Genomic DNA, 13,047 nt, shown 5'->3' on the forward strand with positions numbered 1-13,047 from the left:
ACTCAAAATCAGGTTTGCATTTTGCAGATAGATTGGCTCAGGTTCTGTGCAACAGATTTGTAGTTCAAGTCAGTGACTCCTGAGTGAGGGACTTCTTGTACTGTGAGCAGAATTTAACCCAACAGCAAATCTTAATGAAAGTATTTTTCTGATTTTATAAAAGCAAGCTAAAATCCTAAAAAAATGTAGACAATCAGGACTTAATAAAAAGCTCACACCAAGGTCTTCCTTCAGACCTGTGCTGTGCAGGACTGCAAACCCAGTTTTGGGATTGCTAACTTCTCAGGATGGGCTCACATCAAGTCACCAGGCAGCCTCCTCACTACCTACCAGGCATCTTCTGAACAAAAGAGTCACTTGAACTGAGCTGTGGTAAGAGACCAAAATGCCTCTTTGCTCACAGCTGTCCACAGATGTGCCAAAGGCCATCAGCAATTCCAGCTGCAAACTCACACCTCAGAACTGCTCATTCTGCTCTTCTGCCTTGTCCTTGGTTTCCATGAAGTGGCCATGCAGGATTTTCTGCCTCTTCTTGGCTCAATGCACTGGGCTTTGAAGTGATCTCTGGCTCTTACTTCAAATGCTGCTGCCACTGCTAGATCAAACTCAGAAAAAGCACAGTGAAGTAATTTGTGTTAGAGTCAAGTAAAAACATGAAGTGCCACATCATGTTCTTGGTATGCACAGCATGGTTTGAAACCCAGATCAGATGGAACAAGATCACCCCATTCTAGCCCTGCATTTGCCTTCTGCAACTTACAGCTGTGACTTTCACACAGCCTGGCAGTTTGCCTTGCCTCAGCTCCCTCTTAAATCAGGCAGACATATTCCAGTGATGGATGTCTGAAGGTCTCTTACAACCACATTGTGGTAAAAATAGATAAGGGAAAGAGAATTTCCTGTTCCAAGTAGAATTTACGTAAACCATTAATAATTCATTATTCAGCATTCACAAAAATTCTTTCAACTTAGAACGACCACTACTAAAAATGTTGTAACTTCGTTACTGAGGACAGAAATGGAAAAAAAACCCAAACCAAAAAAGCAACAGACCTATTCATTTGAAAAGGTCAGTCCATACTTCCTTTGTCTGTACAGGATGGAAAATGCTGCTGGTCATATTTTCCCTGTGGTATTCTTTTCTCTGGTAGCTCTAGTTCAATGCCATACAAGGGAGAAGGACAGCAGGAGGCCAAGAATGTCACCAGTCCAGTGCTGTCAAGATGAGTTCCACTTCCCCAAATATAGTAAAGTGAAGGCTTGTCAGTTAGGGGTGTGAGAATCATTCCTAGAGCTTCTATATTTCCAGTGCAAAATGGATCAAAATCTGGTCATGAAGGTCAGTCACTCACTGGGTTTCTGGTGGGTTTGTGTCACAGTCTAACCCCAGTAAGCAGCTAAACATCACCCAGCCAGGGTTCTTTAGACACCAAGTATTTAATTTCTGTTAGGTCTTCCCTAGCTTTTGCCAAGATTGATACTTGTTACCTCAGATGTGTTAGAACACAGCCTTCATACAGCCACAACTTCAACCTGAATGAAATCTTCAACAGCATTTTATTACAAACAAATGACGGGACTAGAGAACTAGTTGGAAATTCTTAAATGGGCAAACTGATGTGTAATTAAATCACCACAATCCTTTTAAGAAAGAAAATAGTTGCTATCCCACATGCACCTCACCCTAGACTAATTACAGAAAGCCTTTTAAAGACAGGAAACACTTAAGAGTTTATATTCTCCTGCAGTGCTCTGAGCCACTGGGAAGGGAATTACAATCCAGAATAGTGTGATGAAAACCAGGTGGGCCTAAAATGTAGAATTTCTGTTCAAAATGCACATGTTATCATCTGTGACAGGTTGACTCTACCCTCAAGTATGGACTACAAAAAATTAAAGGCACAAATTTCTGATTATTTTGTATCTATTTTGTAACACCAGTTAGTCTCTGGAATATTACAGAACACTGGTTTACACCACAAATACTTCCCAGGAAAAAAAAAAGTCCACACCACAAAAAAACCCTTACACATACAAGGGCAAATAAATGAGTCATTTAAGGAAAAGAAGCCAGATATTGCAATTGACCCCAACTAAGCACATGCATCTAAAAAAAATCAGTGAGAAGGAGATTCTTAAAGGAAATCCCAAAATAGCGACAAAAGAAATGCCAAATCAAGGCAGAGAAACAAATTAAACTCTCCCATCACATTGTCAGGCAATAAATATATAATAAAGGCACACTGGTGTTTACAAAGACTGTGGCAAGGTCTTTTTTAGACATTAATTTTTCTTCCTAATGTTTCCCTTTCACTGCTAAATAATTTCATTTAGAGGACACTTGTTCAAATGTAGCTTTCACATCATAAATCTTTAAAAGCCTACAGTCAGTCTATTATATTTACTTTCTCTTTACACAAAAAAAGGATTGATCTAAACATACCCTACAACACTATTTACACTTTAGTTGATTATTATGTCTGATTTCTTTCTGAGCAACTAATGTAAAATTTCACTTGAATAGCTCTTCCTTAAAAATGTATTTCCAAAATATAAATAGAAAGAATTTTCCCATGCAGGTGTGTATCCATATGCAACTTAGAAAGCCATGAAGGCAAGACATTCTTCTTTTCAATATTTCTATTCTTTTATCAAACTAACACAAATCACAAACACCAAGAAAAAATATGACCTGAATTTAGGAGTAAATAGTTCATTCCTGTTTCAGAGGGGAAAAAAACGGTAGCTAAAATATAACTCATTGAAATAGCAGTAGCATTGTTAAATCACACAGCTGTGGTGGCAATGATGGGACTGCTTTCTGAAATGGAAGCACTCAGACAACTGAACTGATCTGTTGTTCCCTAACTTACACTTATGTTAGAGGACATTTTCAGAGTGCCACATTTCTCTTTTAGAGTTTTGGTTGGTTTTAGTTCTCTTAGCAAAAAAAGAAATGGATTTATATCTAAAAAAGGGCAGCAGATAATAAAAGAAGGTGCATGCCTACAGGACAGAAGCAGGTTTCCTGATTGCAAAGGAATAATATCAAAAAAAAAAAATTAATTATCTTCCCATTTTCTGAAAACTTAAGGGCATCTCAGCTGTTCCTACCCATTTGCTCTTGTCTGCTGTACATACAATATCATATAACTTCTCTATGATCCATACAATCATTTTATTTACACATCTGTAGCAGGATGCTCTGTCTGGAATGCAGTGAAGATTTGAGCAACGCAAAATTTCAAAGCTATCGCTGGTGAACTGAGAGGTGTCATGCTGCTTTTGCTGCTAAATTACACAAAACCAAATCTGACTCATCAACTCCAAAGTTAAACTTCCTGATAATGAGATGAAGGTGTGGCAGATATTGTAAAGTATCCTTATCTAAAGATGCTGAGCTGACACAGTTGACTTCTCCATAACCATATGGAGACATATGACTGACAGTGGGCCACTTTATACTATAAGAGTACCACTTATATATGTACTATAAAAGTGCCAAATGGCAGGGATTTCTCGCACGCTCCTTCTTGGAGCGTGCGTGGAGATTCCTCCCTTGGGTGGGGATGCCTCTTAAGGTGAGCTAAAGATGTTTGCCACAATCATTGGTTTGGGTGAGTAACATTGATCTCTACTTAATAATTATTTCTTATTGATGACTTTATTACCATTGCTTTAATATAGTACATTATCATATACTATGCTAGCAGCGTTAGCTTCGATACCATGTAGTAAGTAATTCTGATTAAGATCTTTTTGTCTAATCATTTATTGTAATAAATCATTCATTTTGATACATCTGGCTTGCTATCCTTAATTCTGCATGACAAAATTGTACAAAGGTTTAATCACATGTGTATAATTCTTTAGACTTTAACCATTGAACAAGTCCAGGGCTAAGATTGGATCCAACCACACCCAGACTCCTCTCTGAGGAGTTTCGAAAACCAGAGGTCATTCTGCACCTTGTGAGTCAATGGGAAGGCTTCTCTACTAAGCTTTGCAGCTCCCACTCCACCCACAACAACATCATATACTCCATTACCTCGTGTCTTTTTAGAAACAGTTTCTGGAACTGCAGAGCTATGGTTGTTGTTAACACTTTATTTTTCTATTTTTTTTTTTTAATTTAAAAGTGAAAAAAAACCAAGAAATTCCCATACAACCCAGAAAGAGGTTTAAAAATATCCAGGATTATTTTCATGTCTCTTTTTCATATTAAGTGTTTCCTCATCTTTTCCCCAAAGAACAGAATATTTGGCAACATTTTAATTACACTGCCGATAAAAGTAGAAGTAGTAATCAGTAAAAAATATTCCAGCAAAGTAACGGTCTGTTGAGCAGCTAGCAAAACCCTGCAAAAGAAAAATAAAGGAGGTTGATAGAGGAACTTCTTTCAGTTCAAATGCTATTTGTCTTTTGCCACATTGCCATTTGGAAAGGCTTACCGGCACGGCCACACGGAAAGAGTATGCACTGTCATACAGCTTAGCTACAGGGAGAGCCCAAACGTGCTGCCGTCCCTAGGTGGCAAATGAGACACAGATCAGATAACCTCATGCCAGGGGAAACTGGAGAGAAGGACAGACTCTGGAAATGTTTCATTGACAAATGCAGTGCAAGGTAATTATGATATCAAGACTTGATAACTACAGGCAAATGTATTTAAAGATCAAGTGCTGACTTTAAACCCTGCAAATGTACATTTACTCTGATCAGCTCCACATGGAGGAGAACTGGCAGGCATCTGACTCCCAGTGACACTCAGCTGGCTCTGAATGAGTGGATTCCCTCACTCATTTTCTAAGCAAATCCCCCCAAAATAGGGATTGTTCCTGATATGCCAGGTGGCCTGAGAGCTTTAATTTGTAATACTAGCAAATGGCAGTTCTGCTGATTTTGGGACAGCAACTTTTGCAGTGCTCAGAAGACAGAAAATTTCCTCCATATATTCTAAAGATATGGGTAGAGTCTTCACTCACTATTTCAAAAACAGATACCTGCAAGGTTTCATGCTATTTTTTATTACAGTGTTCTGCCATGCAAAAGTGAAACAACATATTTTGTACCTGAACTGTTTAGGCTACAATGAATAAAACAAAATTCAATCCTCACTTCTCTTTCACCTAATGATCCATGGTAATTTATATTTCTAGTGTCTCAACTCCTTCATCTTTCTCTCCTCACTTCACTTTCTGACACATCCTCTCTGCTGGAGACAATATGTTCTACATGACAAAACTTATGTGGGGTTGGTAAGTCCAAATGATTGCTGTTCCGCCTTTTGGTAGGGAATAAGCCTTCCCATCCCTAGAAAAATCCTCTAAAAAGAAACCTCTTCAACTAAGCAGCATTTCTATTCTGAGTCACATCAAATCTGAAAGCTCACTGCTGCTGGAGGCTAGTTAGCTTTAGTCTTTTGATGTGGATTTCAGGTTGACACAGGAAATCTCTTTGACCAGTTTTGTCAGTAAGCTTCAAGGACATTTCTGCATTGTGAAACTCTCTATGTCTGACTTAATTTCAATTCTGTTGAAATTAAAGCAGACAGGTCAAAACTTGGAAAATTTGGGCTTTCTGATGACTATGCCACTGTTACAGAGAAGCCTCAAACTTTTTGCAATGACATTTAAAAAGCTGAGCAAAAAGTCAGCTGGAGGTATCTCAAGTGCTGTAATCTGACTAAGCACAAAAAATAAAAAAACAAACAAACAAAAAGAATCAATTAAAAACATGTTATGTATGGGATCATAGATCAGAGTTCTGAACTCTTCTCCCGAAGAACTTGGAAATTACTTCCAAATTCAGAGATGTTTCTCCTACAATGTGTTCAGAAATGCTATTATCATTACTTCTGCCTTTCCTACTGATTTAGCCAGAATTTAGCCAGACATTTCTGAACAAATATTGACAAACGGGGCCTTGAAGGAGGCCTGTATGTCCAGGGAACCTGAAGAAAGTTTAAAGCCTTCATCAGTTTACTGGAGGTGCTTCAAGATTTGCGAGACCTGGTCACTAAATATTTTTTATTGGGAAAAGCTAACCTGTTTCACCAGCTTTTATCCCCATTGAAGGAATCCAGAGAATGACACATAAACAATCTCACTTTTAAAATGAAGAATTTTCCCTAGAGGGATTTACTGGTAAGCTCCTGTTCACACAGAAATAAAGCAGAACACTACCATTGTTACCAGCAAATTCTAGACTTTAAAACTGAAATTAATTACCCATAAGATAATAACCCATAAGATAATAATGGAAGCCATAAAGTAGATGAGAGTTTGGAGGACTCTCCTAAAGCTCTGAGTGATAAGTTATTCCCATTTCTCTGGAGTTATAATGAGTTGTAGTGGTAGCTTAGGCTGAAGCAGAATAAAAACTGTCTTTTCAGAGAATTATTGGATAGGTTTTTATATAAGTCAGCAGAAAACTGACTCCAACAAAAAGACTGCATCTCATTATGGTCATGCCAAAGCCAGCCATGACTGACAGACTCAAAGTACCAGCATTTGGATTTCTAGTACTTCAACAAAGATCAGAATTCTGCAGCCATTAATTTCATAAAAATTATTCCCAAACCCCAGAGTATCGCTATAAAAGTCTTACCTGTGTGGTTTCTTGGAAATTCTTCCTACTGTTTTGGCTGGAAGAATAATGGGAGCAATAATTTCCAAATGTGACTTTGCAGAGAAATATAATTAATGGTTCTGTGGTGCTTCAAGAAACAGAGAAAAATAAGGATAAATGACTTTATTAAAAATAAAATCAGTTGCCCCCAAACCACAAACCAATATTCAAAATACAGTCATACTCAGTGAAACTCTGAATATGATGTATTAATCTCTGCATGGGAATGCTATACTATTGGATAATAATGGCATGCATTTAAAAGACAAATTTTCAGTGGCTGTAGAAAACAAGCAGACACTTCAGGGGTACTGTTATATTTCATCTTATCTGAAAAATGCAGATGTTTACAGGGATAACATTGAAGATCAAAAGACAGGATGAGTCCTTTGTTGCAGAGATGGAAGTCATGAACTGTTGTCAAGCAGATTGTTTGGCAGCTGTTCTGGCTAGTGCTGGCCTTTCTCAGAATAAAACTCCAAAATAAATTACTTGTTCCCTCTGGGAGAACATGGTGGAGGTGAGCTTTTGAGGAGAAAAAGCTGCTGAAAGGAATAAGTCCGCTGCTTTTCCCTGCTTCGCAATTTTATGCAACACCAGAAGTTCCTGCACAAGAACCCCCCTTTCACAGTGTTGGCACAACAAAGAAGGCACTCTCTGGAGTTACTCATGTTATGTTCCTAATAACGTTTCTCTACAACAAAAGAAAACTCAGATCCCTAGGCCAGAGACCACAATCCTGCCAACACACATATATGTGTCTGCCCAAATGCTTATTAGGATTGAAGCTCAAGACTTCTCGATTTCAATACCTGCAACATCAGGTGAAATCTTCCTTGAGCTGAGAGTGGTATTGGGCCTATGCAAAAGCAAGGAATCTACCCAAAAGGTCTACATTAACAATTTAGTTGTGCACTATGTTTTTCCCACTCCTCTGAACAGGACAGATTTGTGTAACAATAGGCATCAGGCAAGAATTTCTATCAAATGAAGAACCACTGTTGTCTTTTGCATGTATTCCTTTTAATTGTACTTACTTTATTTCCAGTGAGATTTCTACATCCATGGGCGTGTATTTGTTAATAGGAATAACATAGCTGTAGTTTCCAGAGCTGAAAAAGGTTGTATTAATACACATGGGATTTTGATATAGACAGTATCTTCCCCAAAACATGGAAATTGCATTTAAATTTAAACAGAAAAAAACATAAAGAGGTATCAAAGACTACTGCATCTGAGAGGAAATAACTGTGAGCAGAAGCCAGCCAGGCAGCCAGGCCACAATAATGGTCTTTTATCCTACTATAGCAAAATAAAACAATTATTTTTATTATTTTATTAAATAATAAAATAATAATCATTCAAAATTCTCCTACCTGCACTGCAGATTTTTACTACAATAGCGGTTGTCAATGCTTTGCTGAGTTTGCAAAATCTGTATGGAACTGATTGTTGTATCAATCCCTAAAAACATTAAGAATAATAGTTTTTTTCTTGATTATTTCAGAAATAATAGATAAGATCATAGTAAAACTGCAGTTAGTCTACTGCCTTGATTGCCACTACAGGACTTGCTCCAGGTCTAAATTAGCACTCTGTTAAAAGCCTCTGGTTGATTACCATCATTCTGCCATTGGAGATTTCAGTTTGCAAGGACAAATATCCTGGGAACCTAATATTGCACCATTTTCTTTTGCACAGATGTTGAAGGCTACTTTGATGGCAACCCAAGTAAAACTCAAATGTGTCGATATTCATTTTCATGTACCAGTCATACCCATTCAAGTAACCATAAAGTTGAAAAACCTCATCTTTGTTGAGAGGAATAATATGGAATGCAACAAAACTTTTTTCTAATTCCCTGTGGAAGAAAATTACCCAACTTAAATGAAAATTATAATTTCTTTATATAATGTTACTTTGAACTTGCAAGAACTTTGGTTTTTGCAAGAGTTTTGTAATATACTGCAGATAGATGATGAATATAGAGATGGTAACATTGTTTTTCCCTTAGGCAGACACCATGTGTCAGAGTGCTGTCCAAATCCTTGCTGAACTCTAGCAGCCTTGGTGTCGTGACCACTTCTCTGGGGAGCTTGTTTCAGTGCCTGACCAACCTCAGGGTGAAGAATCTTTTCCTAATACCCAGCCTAAACCTCCCCTGACACAACTTCATGCTGTTCCCTCAGGCCCTATCACTGATCACCAGAGCAAAGAGATCAGTGTCTGCCCCTTCTCTTCCCCTCATGAGGAAGCTGTAGGCCACCAAGAGGTGTCCTCTCAGTATCCTCTTCTCTAGGCTGAACAAACCAGGGGATCTCAGCTGCTCCTCATACAGCTTCCTCTGCAGACCCTTCACGTGGCCTTACGATGTGGTGCAGAAAGCACAAGGAGGACTTGGTTCAGGCAGGCCCAAGCCCTCTACACCAGGCTGTGCACACTGGGTTTGTGTTTCTGTTCCTCTGTTCCACAGCAACCATTCCCTACTTTGCAGAGAAACTTGATGAGTATAGGGTGATCTGTTCTCTGACTATAAAATCTCTGTGTGGTAGTATATACCTAATTTTCAGTATGCAAGTATCTACAAGTGACAGAGGGAAATTGAGCATGTTCATCTCAGACAAGTAGCACAGGAGAACATTTGCCTGTGACACAGCAACTCATTACAACATGTAACATAGTGATGCCTCAGAGGACTTCATCTGAGGTGTGTGTACCCATGCAAAAAATCAGAAGGGGAATGATTTTTTCCCAGATCATCCCACTGGAGCACATCCAGACAACAAGCAGAATCTATGTTCTATTCCTCACCTGCTTTAAGTGCATGGTCTAGATGTCTAAGTCTAGATGTTTTATCATCCAAATATTGCCTATTCTTTAATCAAATATTTATTTTAAAAAAACCCAAAACCAGAATCAACCAAGCCTTAAAACAGAGGATCCACATAAACCAAAAAGACACAAGGCATAATCTTGCTCATACTGAATGAATGCCAGAGCATGCTGTTATAACATATGTAGTCAGCAGATACTCATCTTTACATAAAAGAATCAATATTTTCAACCCAGGCTGGCTCTGACAGCAGTGCAGAGTCACTAAAAGGGGAACCTGAAATCAAGCCAAACTTTCTGTGTCAAGGAATTTAATTTCATCTCCTCTGAAGGCAGCGTTAGGATCTGAAGGTAGGGATGGCCCCTTTGAGCAGCTGACATTTTAATCCCTTAGGTGAGAAAAGGCAAACCCCAAGCACTTCCTTCACACTGTATCATGAGTTTCCTGCACATGGATATCACATTCATATCCTTAAGCACAAGATTTGAGCTCCTGTCAAGGAAAATGCCACTTGTCATTTTATTGTATTTGAAGCCAAGCCTAAGAACTCTCTAGAGAGGGCAGTCAGAATGTCTATAAAAATCTAATGAAGATGTAAGAATAAACTGAAAATTATAGTGAATCACAGGTTTCCTGTTGTTCACAGGAACTAGACTCACAAGTGGTAATTCTCTATAATGATGAATTATAACTGAAACTTCCCTACATTCCAGAAGCAGAATTCAAAGCCTAAAAGTAGATCTTGAAAGTTATACAACTTTTTTTTTTTTTTCATTTAAATATAGAACTTACAGTCATTTCCAAGATCAGGTTTTTTGATGGGATCTCGTTTGGGTAACATGTCACTTTTGTTTTCTGTGAAAGGATGAACGTACAAACATCACCAAAATCAGCTTTGCACAATTGTAACAGCAAAGTATATTCCAAAGTATACCATACATAACCAGAAGACATTTTGTTAATTATCTCTTGAATAGATATGCATAACCACGAGAGAGATCTTTAAAATACAAAGCACCTCCATTCAGAAGAAGATATACACAGTCAAAATAAGTTTGCAGATAACAAGAAACAAGTTTTTGAAATCTACAGAATATCAAAAACATTTCCAAACCATAGCCTAATAGAAAAGACTTCATCACACACAGAGAACATCACCAATTTCTATAACAGAGAGCCATGCTGAAAGTCAATATGCAGCCAGGCACTTCAGCTCAAATCTGAACATAAAGCCACATCTTTCTTATTAGTGAGAAAATCATGTTAGGAATTATAGGCATCTGGTATGCAAATACAGGCTGAGGGAACAACTTAGATTTTTGAATGTGTATTGTAAAGATACTGAAGACTGAGCCAGTACTTCAGAGAGAGGATGCATAACCAAACTTAAAAAGCTAATACATGTCTCTAACAACATGATCACCATGTTCACTGATATCACCTCTGTAACTTCAAACATGGAACTAGGCTGTGTAATATAAGCTGATGACTTCTGGTTTTAATTGTTATTCTATTAATTTGCTCAACACTTGTCTAGAAAAGTGAACTTTAAAGATCTTTTGAATAACCATCATATAATACAACCTGGGGAAGGCAAATGGCCCTTCAAGCCCTTGGGAAATGGTCTAATGCTATTCCTGTGCCTCTACACAGCTTGCCAGCTAAGAATCTGTTCAGAGACATGTTACCAGTAGACTGGCATTGGGAAATCCTGATCTTGCCTAAACTAACGTGCTCCATCGAATGTCATTTCTAGAATACCAAAATATTCCATTACTATGTTTTCCAAAGGAAATTTTCTGAGTTCAGAATGACTGTTTCATGATAGGAAGCAGAGATCAAAATGCATTATTACTGAGATTGAAGCAAGACAGCTGGATTGACCTTTTTGTTTTCTTATTCACTCCAGATTTGGATTTCATTTCAGTATTGGGAAATAAGAAAATCCAGACTTTTCTCATGCTAGTAGGTTACCAAGAGCATGGAGCAACATTAAGAAATGGAATCCAAGGGCCCAGAAGCAACGTAATACAAAATCATCTTTGGGATTTTAATCTGTCTTGTGTTTTTTATAAAACTCTCATACTGCTGCCAGCTATTCCTTGAATTCATTTCCTATTTACTAACTCATCATACAGATCTACAGGTTCTGCCAGATGTGGTGGTAACTGCTGCATTTAGCAGTCATCTGCTGTCCCATTTCATTATACAGTTCCACACACCTAGTAAAATGGCTACTGAACACATGCAATCACTTATACATGTACACTCATCTTGGGGCAGATCTAATAAAAGCCTGTTCATTCTCTCATTCCTCCCTTTAATTCACAAACTAATTGTCACACATTCATTTTCTCCTGATTTCTTTAAATAGTCCAGTTATGCTAGCAATGCATTAAACACTGTAATTTTGTATTTTCACTAATAGAGAGCTATTCTGTAGAAAACCTATATCCCCTAGTGGAGGTAAAAGATTGCTCTATGTAGATAAAATAGTTCAGCCCATGCAAGTGTTGGTAGGAATATTTATTAAAAACTTGGAATTAGTAAACACTTAAAATTGTGATTCTTTTGCACATGGTGGAAGAAGGCATTAAGCAGTATCAGAATTTTGTACAAAAACCAGGACAAAGACAGATTTACTTCACTAAGATTTTAGACCGAGTCAGTTACCAGCATAGAACTTTATTTTCATTTGGGTTTTTACTCATCATAGAATTACCATTTCATTGTTCTTTCAGATATTGCAATCTAAATTTTGAATACAAGGTGCCAATTGAGAACACCAAGAACTACCACAAAGCACCACAGCAACCTTCAATAAATTGTAAATAAAATTCCACTCTTTCACATATAGTAACACTGAGGGCTTTCTCAAAGGCCCATGTGGGCTGTGAAGATCCAATTCAATAACAAATATAGAACTACAAGCATGGCAAGAATGTAATGAGGAAAACCATCATCTTCAGATAAGATTAAGAAAAACTCATCCAATAAATGTAGTATCTTTTTTTTCCCCTCAAATACTCTATGGTTTTAATTCAAGTGAGTGGTTATATTCCATAAGCAGCGTGGGAAAAATCTGCTGATGGTTTCTCATTGTGGTGATACTTTACTATGAATCTGTTAACTGCCCTCTGAAGGCAATAAATGGGAATGCCTGAGGCTAACCAAAATCCAGCAGGAGCTCTCACCAACCTTTTATTGTGCAGGGAGGGACACTGGGGAGAAACAACAAGTAAGGACAGCTCCTGGTTATTGGTGGCACTTAACATTAAGGGGAGAGCAGTGAGCACTAATGGCATGGAAGCAGAAAGCAAAAAAGGCCCAAATGCTGAAGGGTATTCACATTCCTCAATTCCACTGAAATCAATGGAAGTTCAAAAGCCTAAATCCTCCAGAGAAATCAGGTAAAAGAAAATATGAGGAAAAAAGGTCACATTAAGCTAGGTGACATAAAGATGTGCTGAGTTTTTGTTTAATAATTTTTCTCTTGCTTATGAATGCTTTTGTTTCTACTTGAGCTTTCCAAACAGCCTTTTCATCAACAGCTCTGGGATGCAAAGGATTAGGAGCTACAATAT

The 13,047-nt window shown here is 37.8% G+C and overlaps 1 protein-coding gene across 2 annotated transcripts in view; it reads right to left on the minus strand.

The window, feature by feature from the left end:
• Nucleotides 1–1,361: 1,361 nt before the first annotated feature.
• The window catches only part of MYRFL (myelin regulatory factor like), a 44,873-nt gene continuing 33,187 nt past the window's right edge, over nt 1,362–13,047 (minus strand). For both annotated transcript variants that reach the window (XM_071423438.1, XM_071423436.1), the window contains 6 exons: nt 10,256–10,318; nt 8,007–8,094; nt 7,668–7,742; nt 6,610–6,718; nt 4,452–4,526; nt 1,362–4,358 (listed from right to left, as the gene is read on the minus strand). In XM_071423438.1, coding sequence (XP_071279539.1) covers nt 4,272–4,358; nt 4,452–4,526; nt 6,610–6,718; nt 7,668–7,742; nt 8,007–8,094; nt 10,256–10,318 — 497 coding nt within the window. In that variant the 3' untranslated portion in view covers nt 1,362–4,271. The remainder of the gene's footprint in view (nt 4,359–4,451; nt 4,527–6,609; nt 6,719–7,667; nt 7,743–8,006; nt 8,095–10,255; nt 10,319–13,047) is intronic.

This window comes from Agelaius tricolor, unplaced genomic scaffold, assembly GCF_023055355.1.
Source record: "Agelaius tricolor isolate 1412-34295 unplaced genomic scaffold, bAgeTri1.0.p SCAF_3, whole genome shotgun sequence".
NCBI classification, from domain to species: domain Eukaryota; kingdom Metazoa; phylum Chordata; class Aves; order Passeriformes; family Icteridae; genus Agelaius; species Agelaius tricolor.